The sequence below is a fragment of the Phalacrocorax aristotelis genome, chromosome 2, assembly GCF_949628215.1.
Source record: "Phalacrocorax aristotelis chromosome 2, bGulAri2.1, whole genome shotgun sequence".
Lineage (NCBI taxonomy): Eukaryota > Metazoa > Chordata > Aves > Suliformes > Phalacrocoracidae > Phalacrocorax > Phalacrocorax aristotelis.
Genome location: NC_134277.1, coordinates 96,573,541 through 96,590,351, shown reverse-complemented (window position 1 = coordinate 96,590,351; position 16,811 = coordinate 96,573,541). Strand labels below are relative to the sequence as shown.

The following is a 16,811-nucleotide window of genomic DNA, read 5'->3' as shown; positions in this document are numbered from 1 at the left end:
TCTGATCCCTGCAGGATTATAAAATCTCTTTGATTTCACTTGTCCTGGCTTTCTACCTGCGTAATTCAGCTGAACCTACAAAGCATTTCATAAAGCCAAGCCACTTCTTCTGTCAGTCCTAGGGCTTAGCATCTTTTGCTGGGAGGAGCTGTTTTCTTGTTTCACAGAGCAGATGCAGATCATGCAGGTCAGCTGCTTTGGCTGGATAGGACCAAAAGGTAAGCGTAGGACCACTGCTACCTCACTTTCCTTACTACAAGAATCCTGCCTAAATCAGCATGAGAATTTGCATTCCTCTTATCTGTTTATGCCATTTAAAAGTTAGATGTCAGTTAGATCTCCTTTTGTAGTCACTAAAGAGAGTTAAACGCTCCCAGAGTCATCCTATCCTGAGGTCTACTATAGATGGGAACTACTTACCTCTTTCTGACATCTGTGAGGAGAACCCAGGTAACTAATTTAAGATTGAAGTAAAGATTACTCAGGGGTGAGGCATCTAATGGCAAATAGGATCACTTCCCAGTGGTCTGATCTGTGCCCTTCCTGAACCGAGAGAGAGGTGATCTCAGAATCCTTCTAGGAGAGATTACAGCCAGGTAAAGAAGGCAAATCTATTGCCAGCCTTGCATAACTCACTTGACAATTTACTAGTAACGGAAACTACCTTTAGAAAGAGAGATATTTGGGCTCTGCTAGTGGATCCATGTTTTAATGTCAAGTGTCTGTACTAACGTGAATTAAATTAGGGAATTAACATCATTGTACCTGACGGGATCATTAAAATTTACATACAGTGTGGCACAGTGGGGTAATCTTAAATTCAACTCAGATTAATCCTCTTTGTTTTAGTAAAAAGCACAGACCGGAGAATAACTTTTTCATAATACTGTACTGTATTATTGTAATATGGGCTACCAGTACTGTACTTCAGTGTCTTGAGCATTATGATTATTTAATCCTTTATTCCAGAGTAATTTTCTGTACAAAACTAAATTAGATCTCCTGAATATTAACATCAAGACTAACAGAGTAAAGTTGAGGAAATTGGGAGATAAAATTATGCAGAACTTCACATCTCTGTTTTATCACTTATAGAGAATACAGATTTTGTATTTTGTGCTGGAAGAAGCAGAATAAACTTCTTAATTTGTCTTCAGTTTTGCAAATTAATGTTTGAGCAACCAAATTTTGCTAAGTCCCTCTTTTCTCATAATAGGGTCAAAACATATGACTGTGGAGAAAGAATTGCTGACTGGTTCTCTTTGTTTCTTGGTCGTCCGTGTCGCTTGATAAGACAAAGTTCAGACACTAAAAACAGGTCACATCAGAAAAATACAAAAGGTATGTTGTCATTCTTAAAAATATTTGTGGACTTCATACTGACTAATTACCTCAATAGAGGGTGAGACATTCAATATTGTTCTAGTAGGTTTCAAAGGGTACATTTAACCCCAAACTGTGTTTATGCTGCCCTTCTACTTGTTGCATTTGATTAAAATGTGCAGACTCACCAGTCTGGGGTTTTTTTTTATCATCATGACCATGATTTTGTCTGGAAATTCAATGATCATTTTGAAAAATGACCATGAAAAATCTATAAACAAAAAATTTATTCTTAGACTGAAATACATTATAAAAAGGGATCAAATGAAAAGAGCATCAAAAATCCATAGATATTGGTCTTGGAAATCGTTTTACAAATTTGATAAAAATCTCAGCTCTATTTCAGGTTCTAAATGTAGTGCATCATTATCATTTACAGGTCTGAGGGGATTCTTGGAATCTTACTTTAGTGTCTGGAGCCGAATGAATAATTTTTTAATGAGAATGAATAAGAGGTCAAAGGAAAGAAAAAGTGAAATTACTAGTATAATGTTCCTGATTTGTAACAATCATTTCCGAATGTGGGATTTATTTTCTTAGGTCTGGCATCTGCTACAAACATCTCACTCTCTCTTGTGAATGAAGCACAATACCTCCTGATAAACGTAGCAAGCCTTCTGCACCTGAAAGAACATGTTTCTTCAAGGTAAGATCCTTCTGTCTCCAAACACCTGTCAGTGGTCTTGGATTCCAGAATCTTGCCATAAGATGCCAATATAACTTTTATCTGGAAATGTAGAGTTAGTTACTTTTCAACGTTCAGCAAATACATGGGTACTAAACTGGTGTAATTACTCATTCCTGTATGACTTCTGAAAATTTGGATTAAATGCTTGAACATAATCTTTCTGCCAGTCATCTTTAATAAAACTTAAAGAAAATTCTTGTCAAATGATTTGGTGGCAGGAGACTATTGGGGACCAGCCAACTTCTATTTGTGGGAAGAACAAGGATAATTAGTTTTTCTCAACATAAATAATCTGGCAGGTGAAAATACAAAATCTTGCTACTTGCTGAACTATTTCTTCCCTGTGGGAAGGATTAAGTTTTATAGCTAACATTCAAAACAGAAATATTTTTAAACTGCTTGCAGGACTGGATTAATTTCATTTCTTAATTGAATTTGGCTTTACTTTTACAAAAGTGGGAGATACAAGCAGCAAACAAAACATTGAGCCAGCCCACAGTTCAAAGATAAGGAACCTATTACCAACTAAATTTTCATATGCTGACAACAGAAAGTTGCTGTTTCTTGACTATGAGTAGGACAGGCTCGAATTCCACAGAAAATCTGCCCGCAAGGCCTCTATCATAGCTGTGCATCCCACAGCCCCAGCATTTGTCTCTGAGCCCCCTTCTCCTGTCTCACCAAACTTCCGTGCCTCTACTTGGAGTCATCTTCTCTCCTCTTAGTCACCCACCACACATGCCCCCTGCACTGAAATTCCTGTTTTGAGTAGAGGAGGGATATCTATATCTATATCTATATCTATATCTATATCTATATCTATATCTATATCTATATCTATATCTATATCTATATCTATATCTATATCTATATCTATATCTATGTCTATATCTATATCTATATCTATATCTATATCTATATCTATATCTATATCTATCTGTAGGAGGATACATCTATAGCTTCAGGATTTAAAACCAGTGACTGAATGAAGCATCACTACAGACACTAGAGCTTGCATCAGCTGAGGAGTTTCTTTCTTTAGGAGAATTCAGCTGGGCAATTTTAGCATCTAACGGCAGTGCTCCTCTGGGAAAATGCCTGGAAAAGCTTTGAATCAGTCCATCTCTCAGCAGTTCTGACTACCCTTTCTCAGTGATAGTTAATGCCTTCTTCTGAGGCTTGACTGGCTCAGTTACATCTCCTTGGGAGAACAATGCTTGCAAGCATCCCTTACTCAGACTGGGCTTTTTTCATGGTGCGACCCAGAGAGGAACCTTCTGGAGATGGGATCTGAGTGCAAAGAAGAGGAGTAAGGCACTAGAGGGAGCAGCAAGTGAGGATGAAGGAGGACAGGGAGCTTTGGTAAAACACGCAATGCCAGATGATCCACTCATTTTGCGCCTAATATCTTCCAGTACAACTAGGCTTGTAATCTCCTTTTCTTGAAAGGAAACTCCAGATGTGACTGGAGCTGCCATGATGCCTGAGAAGCATCTTGCTTCCCACTCTGCAGCACAAGTTGGAAAACTCTTCCCTATTTTGCCATGCAGTGCCTTCTCAGGGTGCTGGGGAAATTAATTCAGCGTAGATATAGAGCATCATCATTTTGCACTGTTACTAAATCATGGTGTACAAACTTTCCAAATACTGAACTGTGCAATGTACTTTCTAGAATCTGTACATATGGGTCTTTATTAAATGCTTTTCTTTTTTAGAAAGCATTATTTAGCTTCATGGCATGTGGGTTTGTTTTTGTTTAATGGAAACCTGCTAAGATTTATAAAACAATTTTAATCTTCAAGTGAGTTTTAATAATTTCGCTTTGTTTGTATCTTCTGTAAGTGAAAACTAATCTTCCAGTTTGCACTTGGCTCTTGAGAGGTGATCTAAAACAGAAACAACAACTTAATTAAAAATTAGAATGCAGCATACTGTTGGAGAGCTATATGTATATGGAGACATCTGCCTCTCTGGTGTTGCCTTTGCAGGTTATGTCTGTGAAAATCCCCATGGCCTGGCCTTATGCTCAAATGTTCTTGCTAGAAATATGCCCCTGAAGATGCAAATACTCACTTTCAAGTTTGCCTGATAAATATATGTAATGCGTTCTGGATTGCAGGGCCCACTGCTGTGAAAAGCCTAAAGCTCTCAGGGTGGCTTTGGCAAAATACACTGATTTTCACAAGAGAGAGTGGTTGAGATCTGCAGGATGAAGGTGCCTGTCACTCCATCTAGACGTTGCATGTTTTAAGGTGGGGCCAAATGATGGGTATTTACTCTGATGCATGCTGCCGTGTAATTCAAAGCAGTTCTGAGGGCTGGAGACAAGTGCAGGGGAGGTAAGGTATTTTGGAGATGAGCCTGAGCAGGTTGAAGGCAGGGACCCTAGGAGTAGGGGCATTGCAGTCTTGGAGGATCAGCAGCAAGGGATAAAACAGTAGAAACTAGAAATAGTTTTCAGCAGCTGGCTCAGGACGCTGCAGGCCCAGCTCTGAGGTTACTGGGGTTTTTGATGCTCCCACTGGTACTGGCTGGAGTGGCAAGCACTGATATGTCACAAAATGCATTAAAAACTAGAGGCTACAGGGCATCCAAGCTCCAAGAGCCCACAGCCAAGCTCAGAAGCACAACAGCATAACTGAACTTGTTCATGACTAACTGCTATTTTCCTCCCCATCTGTCTGAGCATCAGCATAGTTTACACTTTCTGTTGGCACCTGTCTCCTGCGATCATTACGAATTGTGTCTCAGCCATGGGATTGCTTGTGGGATCTCAAGGAAAAACCTGTAGCCCTTCAGTTTCCCATCCCACTTTCTACCCCCAGGCTGCTGGAGCCCTGATGAACAGGGAAAGGCTCCACAGAGCCTGGCTTGTGTGGTTTGACTGAAAGTCTCCACAGGCAGTTTATTCTTACGCACATTTGTCTGCTAAAGAAGATCATCCAGACTATTTTAAATAAAATCAAGTTCTTTTTTTCACCTAACAGGCCTCTTCTGCCAAGACTGCTTGATGTGAACAATTTTCCCTGTGCTTTGATTTTGCATGTTTTTTCCTCATTTTAATTAAAACACTTTTAAAACTCTATGTCCTTTCTTATTCTAAATATTTTTTTTTCCAGGACAGAAACTTCTCTTTTCACTACTTACCTAGGTTTCTGCCTCTGCTCTAGGGTATCATGTCCCAAAGTTGTCAGACCACAGCTGATGAAGTATCGAAAGTTGTTCATGTCCGTAATAGCCAATGCAAAAAGAAATGTTCTTCCCCAATAACAATGGTGCTGAGAGAACTCCCTTGCAAATTTTAGGGCTGTCTTTTTTTCTGGTACTGGTCGGGTTCTCCTTTAGAAGGAGAGTGAAGAATGACAATTCAAAGGTACAGCCAGATTTGTGATATTTGTATGCAGTCTGCTGCTCTGTCTGCCTCATACATGTTCTCCGCACTGACACAAATCTACACTCTGGCAGTTCAAATGCTTGTAAAAAGGTGGAGATATCGCCACACAGAGATTAATTTTTTTCAAAACACCTATCATTTGGTGCAATCTGCTGCATCCCAAAGGCAAATAATAATAATATGAAGAATACATTCTCTCATAAAATGCCTTTACCAGTCTTTTTCACCTTCAGTGTCTGCTGGTTTTGTCCCTCTTGCCACTGTAGCATGTGCAGAATAAGTTTCTATTTGCCTTCTTTTTAGAAGCATTTAATGAGTCAAATGATTGCTAATGCAAAAGTTCTTTTCATTTGTTACCATTAGCCTTACATATGATAACTAATAAGGAATATTCTCATAGGCATTGTTCACAGTCATCTCTCTACATGCTTTCATACCTACTTCACAATTCTAGGTTACACCTCTGAAGAAGCCACCTAGAGGATTACAAATTACAGTTGAAGACTTACAAATTATAGTTAAATACCCTGTGCCATTTTCCTAACCTTTGTAATAAAACTTGGTCCAGGTTATTCTGAAACATTTGCTGAATCGTACGAACCACTAGATTCTTGCAACAGAAAAATCTAGTGCAGAACTAGTTAATAAACCTTATTTTTTCTTTTCCTCTGTCAACTCTGTGAGACAGGTTGGAAGAGCCATTGGAAATAGAGGAATTAATCCGTCGTTTCCGTGCCAACATTGTCATCAGTGCACCAGAGTCCTTTGAAGAAGAAGAGTGGGCTGAGATTTCAATAGGTGCTCTGCGATTCCAGGTGCGAACTCCTCTCCCTTGTCCTAGTCCCAGTCTATCGCAAAGTATTTTGACCCCTGGAGACAGAGCAAATTTTGCAAGTTTTTGACTGGAACATGGGTGGCACAGTTTGTGCAGATGAAATTTATGAAGTGTGTAAAAAATACCAAACATGCTGTGACCTGTGGCAAACATGCTTCAGTATAATTGAGAGGGCTTGACATGTTTCTCCACGCCATTTTTTTTTATTTCATAATTTATAAAATTTCCCACCTCTATCCAACCAAGCAGAAAAACAGTCAGTATTTTGAGGCAGTTTGCAGCAATTATTTAGCCAGCATGTCATGAGAGAGTACTGGTTGCTGTTAAGCATAATAGTCCAAATGTGACCTCAGATTGCTCAACATCAAGCAACTGACTGCCAAAAGAATGGACATCAATACAAGTGAACGATCACTGTCTATTGCCCTCTGTTGTATACATTTTGTCTTAATCTCCATCCAAGACATGTTTCTAAGTCTACCCTGATAGGGTTTTTTCATATGTTATGTTTCGTATCATACCTATCAACGTAACAGGCTTTGTGCCATAAGGAAAATGCTGGAGTTAGTTAGACTTTGTTGGCAAATACATTCTTTTGAGAAAAACTTCAACAAAGGATCCATGAAGAAGCTACACATGAAACCTAAGGGAATGATGTACACATGTATTACATGTTTATTGGATTCCCCTGGTCCTTAGATATGAAATACATGTTGGAAAATGCATTGCCTAGGATGTGAAAGTTGCTTATTCACTGTTTCTTTAGGGATGATAATGAAGGTGTGAATAACAGAAGTGCTATGGCCAGATCTAGAAGCTGTGATAGACATCACTTTTATTTCTTTCTGGTCAGCACACTCTAAGAAAAGGAGAGGCCATTTTTTCAGTAAGGGTGGAAGTTATGACTTACCTGTTCTCATGTGTACTTTCATCAGTAAGCTTTAATAAGAGTTACAGAAAATTGAGGAATAATTGCTTCAGGTAATAGGTGAGTCCAAAATCCTTGGCGTACAGCTTGTTGGTGGCTGAAGTTGCACTAGGGATCTCAGCTCAGGATCCTGTTATGGAAGATACTGTAAAACTACAGAATAAAAAGGCATTCCTGTTTCTGGCATTGAAATACTTTAGGAATGCAAGCTGAAAATAGAAAGGCTTATGCAACTTGCATTGTCTTTTCCAGTCTCTGCTAGGTTCTTATTCAGAAACCGATGTAGTAATAGTAGAAATTATGTTAACGGTACTTGATGCCAGGAAAACAGTAGAAGAAGCTGTTGAACAAAGCAAAGAAGGGAAAATATTTCCTTCTCTGTCTTGTTCTCTTGTTCTTTTAATAAAATATTAAAGCTGTGGAAAATCATCGTCTGAAAAAGCTGAGCCAAATGTATGGTTTTGATGATTATACCGAGGAGTTGTACAAGCAGTTCTAGATGTACCACAAAGAACTGAAAGAGCACTTCAGATCAGCATATAAAAATGTTTGCAGTGTCAGGTTTAATTATTTGCCCTATTTGAAATTTATGACACATTTAAAAAACCAGAATGTGTATGTTGAGATACTGATAAGACAGTTTCTATAACGTACAGCTTTGCTAAAGTCAAGGTCACAATATTAAGGGAAACTGGAATATGTCTTCCTTCTTAATTTTAATGCTTTAAAAGGTAAGAAGTTCATTGCGGTTTTTTCCCTGAAAAACACACCCTAGTTCAAACAAGAATTAACTTTAAGAGCCATGCTGTGTATGATGTTACATTAGAAGTTCTCATTATTCCTTCTGATTATATAAACCTGTGAAAATTCACATCTCGCATTCTGATTATCTGCAACTGCTACGCCTGTAAGAAAGAATGGGGGATATTGTGCATCTCAGCTGCACTGAAACAATGTAAAGCAAACCCTGTTAGTTTAACTCCAAAAAAATCCACCTTGAGTTAAATCCTGAGGTGCTAGCTTAATTCTGTATTCAGTTCCCCTTTGGGCAAGTAGCCCTGCCAGCCTGTAGATGAAGCAAAGTCATCAGGAAATACAAGTATGTAAATGGTTTTGATTTCTCAGATTCTGTCTGTGGGAAAGTTTAGCTGAAATAGAAAATAAAAAATAAAATAAAATAAAATAAAATATAAAATAAAATAAAATAAAATAAAATAAAATAAAATAAAATAAAATAAAATAAAATAAAATAAAATAAAATAAAATAAAATAAAATAAAATAAAATAGAAAAAGATAAAAGATTAATTAAAAAATCAGAGACCTTCACCAGTAGACCCTTTGAAAATGTTCCTACATTAGGTGAACCAGCCTGACCTTTCACATAATTAAAGCATAAAAGAACACAGGAAAAGTATGTGAAAGATATGTTTTTAACATACTGTGGTGGTCAGAAGCTTGTACTGTTCTGTATTGTACTGCTTTGATATACAGCTGTGAACCTTCTTTAACTGAAATTTCAGGTTGTGGGGCCGTGTAGCAGATGTCAAATAATCTGCATTGATCAACAGTCTGGGGAACGAAACAAAGAATTTCTGCAGTCTCTCTCTGCTTCCAGAGGTAGAAAGGTCAGTACAGTACTCCAAAATAGCTGTATAGAAAGATGTAGTGACTTTGTTGCATGGGTGGCAAAATATCTGCTGAGAGAATCATTCACGATTAAGTTGTTATGCTAATCGTTACCATTTGTTTTTTCAGTAAAAACAGGATGCACTTACAACCCAGATATGACATGGTTTATTTCCATAAAATGATCAACGCGCTTTTTCTTCAGAAATTGACTATTAAGATGCATATTTTTAACTGTGCTTACTTTTATTCAGTAGGTACTGTTTTATAATGTGTTTATTTTGGTCTTGAAAAACACAAGCCGAGCTGGGGGGCTTATGTCATTCAAGAAGAGAATTTGAAGAAAAATGAGAGTGTGTTTGAAATGATACAGTTAGCTTGTAAGACTAAACTTTATTCTTACTGTGAGAAACTACTTAGCAGGAGAAACAGAGCAGATGTGAATATAGCCAAAGTGGAGAATAATTGTTAAAGAAAGTGAGTGGAGAATAACTGTGAAATACAGGCATTCGCTTGGAGTCCTTCTGCTTCCTAAGGTTGCATCGCTTCTTGGAATTGAGAGTGCTCAGACGATGGCTAGACAGTTTGGCATCCTGAAAGCTTCACAAGTCTCCTCATAAGTCTTTATTTAGCTGAAAATCCTTACTCTAAATTCATTGCTTCCTGCTTGTTAAACTTCTGTTGTAAAAGTTCGTTAGCCAGTCAGTGCTCAGAAGCCTTGCCAATACCAGCCAAACCCCAGGGACTGGGCACAGCACAGAGGCAGAGTAATAACAAATGGGTTGAAAATTTTTCACCCAAACAATGCACAAAAAAGTTACAAATAATGCATCAGTTGTTTGGAAAAAAAAATAATAAATTGATTCGTCTCAGTGACTCATTAAGCAAACAAAGGGCTACATTTTCAGTGGATGTTATCCTTGGTGAATGGCTCTGCCGGCTCCATCTCGGAGCCAGCCGCCTGGTGCAGAGTGAGACGGGGGAGAGATGAGCAGGCAGGGGCTGCCTGTCTAGGCACAGCTTCCCGCTGACCTGAGATGGCTGAGGGTTGCACGGCAGGCTGTGGCAACCAGATGACCACAGCACGCGTGCCTTTGTGAGATGAGCTCCTGGCCACGGTGGACAGGAGCCCTCTCCAGGTAATGGTGAGCCACAGCTGGAACATCTGGGACACTTTAGGGAGCGTTCTGTCACTCTGGGCAAGGACGCTGCCAAGCTGCCACATGGGGTGCAGTATGCAGAGGGCTTTCTCTATCCATGTGGATTTTACTGGATTATGACTTGAATCCACTGTAGAGGAAAACCAGTCTGTGTTTAGGGTCATTCTCAAATGGCCACAAAACCTTATCCAGGGCACAGATTCTCAGGAGAGGCAAAGCATCCTCTGCATGTTTCCTGCAGTAAAGATGAGATTTTCTTTCATTCTGATTAACTCAGCAGTGCGAAGATTTTCTTGATACAAGCACTCCTAGAACGAAGTAACTCGTTCAAACAGAACTAAGGCAAAGAGAGTAGTCCAGCCTCCTGAGAACAACCTGGCACCAGATAAAAGACGCATGGCAAGGCGAGGCACTGCAGAGCACAGTGCTGCTATTTACAGCGGGGAGTGCTCTGCTTCCCTCAGCAGGGCACAATATTCATGCTGCAAAGAACCAAGCCTTCAGATTTTTTTATTTTTCCCAGTCTTCAGTGCTGCTGGCAAATGAGATCTTGTGAGCATGCCCTGCTCTGCATAAAGCCAGGTCCTCTGAGTTAGTGTGACAGCTGAGATAGTGTGAACTGGTAGTTTTGCCTGAACTGGTTTGAGAAGACCTCAGAGTCCCATCCTTCCTGTAAATCATCTGTGGGGTGAAGGTCACCAGCTGGTTACCAGTGAGTAGCACTGGAGGACTATGGCATCCTCAGTGGGCTGAGCAGGCCTAGCAGAGGACACTGATCCAAAGCTTTCACGGTTCATAGTGGGGAGAGAGAAAGAACATCGACTTCACATGACTGTTAAATTGCAGAGCTAATCCTTTGATGACTCATGTCTCTAGCATGTGCTTTTCTGTTAAGTAGTCATCTAATAGTCCTCATTTTCTTTTTTTATCAGATACGGATTCAGCAAAGGAATTTAGCAGTGTTTGTTCCCAGCTGCCAATAATGCAATTCGAACTACAAAAAACCAAATGCAGCAAAATAAGATTTAAGCTGATTTCCCAGTAGAAGGAGAACTGATATTTTTGAAACCCTGTTGTAGTTGCTTGATTTCCAAAACATTAACGATACTGCACATACGAATGGATAGCAAATCCTGAATGCCACCTGAAAGCCAGATGTCCATATTTACCACTTTGTTTTGTTTTTCCAAGAACACCAACCTGGAAAAACATATTGGACTTTATCAAATGCCAGCACTGCCAATGAACTTCAATAATGAGCTAAATAAAGTGAGACTTGTAAGAGATGGTTCGATATTTATTTCTGAAATCATGTTTTTCTTCATCCCTCTGAGACTCTGAGAGCCTGGTGCTCCAAGCTGAAAGATTGAGTCTTTGCACAGATGGATTGCAGCTGAAAGTCAGAATGAGCTACTGTAATTAGCCACACAAGCGATTTGCATGTTTCCTGATAAATGTAAAGCAGGGTGCTGAAGCCTAGGCAGCTACTTTTTATGAAACCTTTTCTCACATTGTTTGAAATAAGATGCAAACACCTCTACACAGCAGACTTGAGCTCTGCTGCCATCAGTTCTGAAGAAACAGTCATTAAGGATTCCTTCTGTAATTTTTGACTGAAAAGGAAAAATGCGCTCTCCTTCTGTGACAGAGCGCTCTGTTACTGCAGGAGGCTATGAAAGACTAGATAACTACATTAAGCAAATAGCATAAAAATAGCCACACGCTGTTTCACATGCGTCACCACCTGATGCAAAACATACATAGTCAGAAAGGAGAGAACATTGAAATCTGGCCCATCTTCTGTGTTTTGCAGATGCAGTTTAATGCTAACAATAGTGGAAGCCCTGTGGGTAGATTCACAGCAGTGCTATAAGCTGGGACTTGCTGTCAAGGTAGCAAAGGGAACCGCATTAGCAGGCTGCCCCAGCGTAAGTGTATGGATAGCGGTGCATCAAGGGAAATCCGTATGTTTGCACATGTCCTCATAGACTAAAAGGCTTGTGGTTTTTCCTGTGGGCTGTTGATCCTCCTTTTTGTATCTCGTGCCCTGGGAGAGCTTCTTTTCCTGAAGAATTAGAGGCCATGCCTTTGGATTGCTTACTGAAATGTTAACAAGGATAGAAAATTACTTCTTTTATCTGATGCATCATTATAATCATATTCATAGTAGTGCAAGGCTTTACACTATGCAATGCTTTTCATCCAAAAATCTGGAACATTTGCAAACAGAGATTGGTGTAATTAATACACCTCTGAAATAATATGGTTCTCTTTTCTCATATTGATAGCTGAACTGGAAAATCCATTTATTTAAGGTAGAGCAAAGGAAAACCAGTTCTTAGGAAAACATTCAGCTGTCCAGATATTTTCAACAGAACAAGATGGGGTTTTTTGACACCAAGTTAAAAGTTTCCCTTTTTTCCAATATGAAAAATCAGCCTGTTGAAAGTGAGTAAGGCTTTACTGGTAAGTTTTGGTGAATCCAGAGCTAATAAAACATCCTTACGTTAAAAAAAAAAATTCAGCTTTAATAATTGCATCTCTCAAACCTTTGCATGGGAGGGAGGTTACATTATTGTATGACTAAAATGAGCAGACGTGAACAGGTAAATGTACCTAGTGAGAAAAGGCAGCTACATCTAGGGGCAAAATCCAGAACTCATCCATCCGAAGCTAAGTTTTAGCATGCAGTATCACTTACATGCTTGTTACACATTCTAGCAGGGCATTTTCCCTACCAAGTGCTAGTCTGAGTTAAATGATTTTGTAGGAGCTGTAGCTTGAAGGCATCTCATCTCAGCCTTTGTCAGATGTAGCACCTCAGGTTTCTATCTTACAAAAGGACATAGTGCACCCAGGGTATTTCTCTGTCAGTGAATAGCTAAGCAGTGCATATTACTGTTGATGCAGTAAATGTACTTGAAACAACATGCAAGAATGACAGCATTTTGTAGCTCCTCCTTTAAGTGAGTATGATGGCTATCATATGATTCACTGTTGGCAAGAATGAGTACATTTTACCTACTCCTTCCAGCAGTGAAGTGGTGTGGTTTTTACTAATCAAGAAGCTTCACATTTATTGTCCCTGTGAAGTTTAAGAGTGATGGGAAGAGCCCCTACTGCCATCAGAAGACAGAGCGGATAAAGCCACAGAACTCACAGTCCCGCGCTCCCTGCCCAGTTCTTGGTGTGTTCTGGGGAGGTTATATGCAGAACAAAATGCCCTTGAAGTCAGGAAAAGGCAGCAACGGCAGAGAGAGATTATGCAGTTCATTGTAATAACTCTGCAGGCTGTAATCTCTGCGTCTGAAAGCCTCATTTTTCAACAGTGAGAAGGGCCAAGTTCTACATTTTATCTTTCTCTTGAAACAGAGCTGAAATGGCAGGGTGCACGGCTTTGTGGTGGCTCGGGGCGGGGGTGGTGCTGTTGGTATTTGCTGAGTCAATATTTGTAATTATTGAAAAAACAAGGAAATTTACTTAAACGATATTGAATCCACTTCTAGTAATGACAAGCTACGGTTTAAGAATATTCACAAAAGAAACAGGTCAGCAATTCCAAACAGGTATTAGTACCATCACCTTGAAGACTCCTTAGGAATCACCCGGACTCAGCACTGAAAAAAATACTATGGGACTTTAGATGCCCAGTCAGAGTAAGGAAATACTAAAGACCAGCATTAAAACAGTATTTGAGAACTCCTGAAGATAAGATGTATTCATACATGCCTTTTCTTAAATAATTCTGAATGGTTTAAAGTGCTTTAAGAAAAAAAAAAAACCTACTAAATGATTCACGACAGTAGAAAAATTGTTAAATTAAATTCTCCACAGTTAGCAATCTGCCCAGATTTATTTTAGTCTCGTTTTAAGGTAAATCAAGATGTCAATATTGTAAATATAAATAAAAATTTCTCATGTATCAAATGAGTTCATTTACACGGATGAGTTATAAAATTCTTTCCTATGTGAAATGTGGCGTAGCATGGACTAATACTCATTTTACAATATTTGTTTTATGATTGCCAGATATTTTAAAACAACAAAATTATGGCAACTGTCATTTTTGCACTAGGGCATAGGAAATAAATCCAGGTTATGAACCACAAGGCTGAAAAACACATCATTTATGCCAATAGAGAAACCACAGCTTGTCAACAAATAAGAGTAAACAAGAACAGAAAAATAATATTACGTACTTTAATATTTTAAATTAAACAGTTACTAGCGTACCATTTGAGCATCGTGGTTGATCCAACACAGTCACTGTGCTAGAGGATGGGGATCTTACTGTGCTGCCGTTGTTCCTCATCGTTAAATACTAGAACACTGACCATCAGGATCTACCCTGTGTTGACACCACTGTGGTGACAGGTACCCAAAAAGTGTCATTAACAGGACAGGCCAGATCAGGTCCAACTCATACCCCATATATCTGTAATGCCGGTGAGATGAAGGAATAGCAGTAGTAGCCAAAAAAAACTCTGCTTGGGAGCTGGTTTTCTTTTTAACGTTTAGGATTACAAATGAAACAGAAAGACCCAAATTCAGAGTCTGAGGCCATGCTGGGATAGACCTCTGCTTTCCAGCATCTCTCTTACTTGGGAGTAGGTCTCGGCCTTACCCCCCGCTAACTCTTCAGAGACTAAAAGCTGTCATGTTACCTCATTACTGTATCTTTATTTAGTTCTATAGTGCGGGAACAAGAGAAAACATACTGCCTTCATATTTAGCCTGTCAAATATGCTCCCTTCAATTCAGCTAACACTGTTTTTTTAATTTATTGCAATTCATTTTACCCAGTATGTTTTTCTAAACCTGCTGTCAATGTAATTCCCTCAGTTTCGGGATCATTGATCTGAACAGTGGCAGTAAATGTAATCAGGAAATGGAGAAGGAAAACAGAATTTTGGTTTTAAAATTTATTTTTTTCAGAAATACCAAATGAATTTCATTTGCTTATTTATTTACTTTACACTTTAGAGTAACTGGTACATTTTGGCTGTAGCCTACCAGAACAAAATGCTTTTTATTGAAACCTGTAAAAAAAAAGACAAGAACATTAGTATTGGGTTTCCAAAGCCCTCAGTTTGAAGAACAAAGACATTCTGAAGTCTACAAAACAATTATCAATTTAACATGGCCTTCAGCATTCTTTTATTTCTTATTTTACATATTTCTTTAATTAACTATTGCTTAATAGTTTGGAAAATATTATCATGAGATTGCAAGTCTGTTTCTTGCGTATTTCTAAATTCTCCACTGTCGGAAAACAAAACCGCAAACACAGCAGCCTCTTGCTGTGACATCTCCAGATCACACCCAGCTGTTCGCAGCTACAACTGTAACGTTCGGCGTGCTTAAGATTAAGACCACACATAAGATGCAGACACTCAGATCAGGTTTTCAGTGCCTGCGAGGGTTGTATGGCCAGTGGATGAAGTGGTTATTCTGTTCGCTTTTTCTTTATTTTTCAGTATCACAAGGACACATATCTAAGTATTTCTAATATTTATGTAGGACGGCTTCACACATAATGACAGATAACAAGTGGTAGTCCTAGTAAAACAAACTTTCTGAATATTTTCTGTAACATATACTAAAATATTCGTAAAAACAAATGAAGGGTAATTCACAAAGGCTAGACAGAATGAAGTGCTTTTAACAAAGCGAATAATTCATGCTAGAAGATGCAAGACTTTTCCTCACTGTTTGAACATACATGCATTCTTGTGCTGCCTAGCCTTTATTTGTGATAATGCATTAACTGTATTTGTCAAGAAGCCAGAACAGTCAATAAATGACAAGACTGTGAGGAAGTGTAAATTACATATATGATACTATGGAACTCATGATGAAATACTGTGTTATTTATCCACTTACTTAAGGTATTCTTCTTCAATAGCATGGAGTTAGCTTTTGTTTACCAGTCTATTAAAGTTATTTAGTTAAAAATGTTCTTAATTGCATGGAGATAGTACATACCTCCTTGTTCTTAAAGCAATATTGTTTTTCTAAATATATCTGGGTTGTGAGATCCTCTATAGATCTGATTAACATTAGTTGCATCTCAATAAATATTTTGCCTTTTTGCAGACAAACTTTGGCATATACCTGATGAACCAGCCCTTGTGGTCATCCTTTCCAGATGTTTTATCGGTTGGGTCTCAAGTACTTCCAGTGCTGAAGGAGAATACCGAAATTCAGCCCCCAACATCCAGTGAAGAAAAATGTTCAGGATAGATTCTCTGGTGGAGATGAGATTCATATGCAACTCCAGGGAAAAGTCAGTAGTCAGTTATTCAAAAAAAAAAAAAAAAGGAAAAGCTTCCACTCATTTGCTGCTGGTTTATGTCTTTTAATTTTGTGTTTGCTGTAAATGTTATCAGATGGTAGAACCCGTGATAATTACAGCTCCCCTACATGTTTTTGCTTGCGATTAGGTTACAGCAGCCATAACTCTATTTTGCTCAATTGCTTCAGGATGCAACAGGTTTGATCAGGTTTTACTGGTGGATGATTCCCAAAACAAGCCCAACATCATTGTCAGAAACCCACATCTCAATGAAGGAAAGTAAACACAACAATACATTACTTCCTTATGTTGCTTTGTTAAAACCACAATTGGGAGAGAGGATGCAGGACGTATTTTAGAAACAATGTGGGTGGGAAGGGAACAGTGGGAAAGTGGCATGAGAGTAGCAGTCCATTCAGCTTTTCAAAAATGAAACTGGATGTGATGTGTAGACAGCCTGAAAGCACGGGAGAAGAGGGAACTGTTGTTGGGAAAGCTGTG

At 38.8% G+C, this 16,811-nt stretch overlaps 1 protein-coding gene across 2 annotated transcripts in view; it reads left to right on the top strand.

The window, feature by feature from the left end:
- The window catches only part of MOCOS (molybdenum cofactor sulfurase), a 223,915-nt gene extending 207,560 nt beyond the window's left edge, over nt 1-16,355 (top strand). Inside the window, exons 11-15 of one of the 2 annotated variants that reach the window (XM_075084424.1) lie at nt 1,217-1,341; nt 1,924-2,029; nt 6,154-6,280; nt 8,750-8,854; nt 16,112-16,355. In XM_075084424.1, the coding sequence (XP_074940525.1) occupies nt 1,217-1,341; nt 1,924-2,029; nt 6,154-6,280; nt 8,750-8,854; nt 16,112-16,258 (610 nt within the window). In that variant the 3' untranslated portion in view covers nt 16,259-16,355. Of the gene's footprint in view, nt 1-1,216; nt 1,342-1,923; nt 2,030-6,153; nt 6,281-8,749; nt 8,855-10,947; nt 11,088-16,111 lie in introns of those variants that run through there. The other variant, XM_075084426.1, reaches the window with a different exon arrangement.
- The last annotated feature ends 456 nt before the right edge of the window (nt 16,356-16,811 follow it).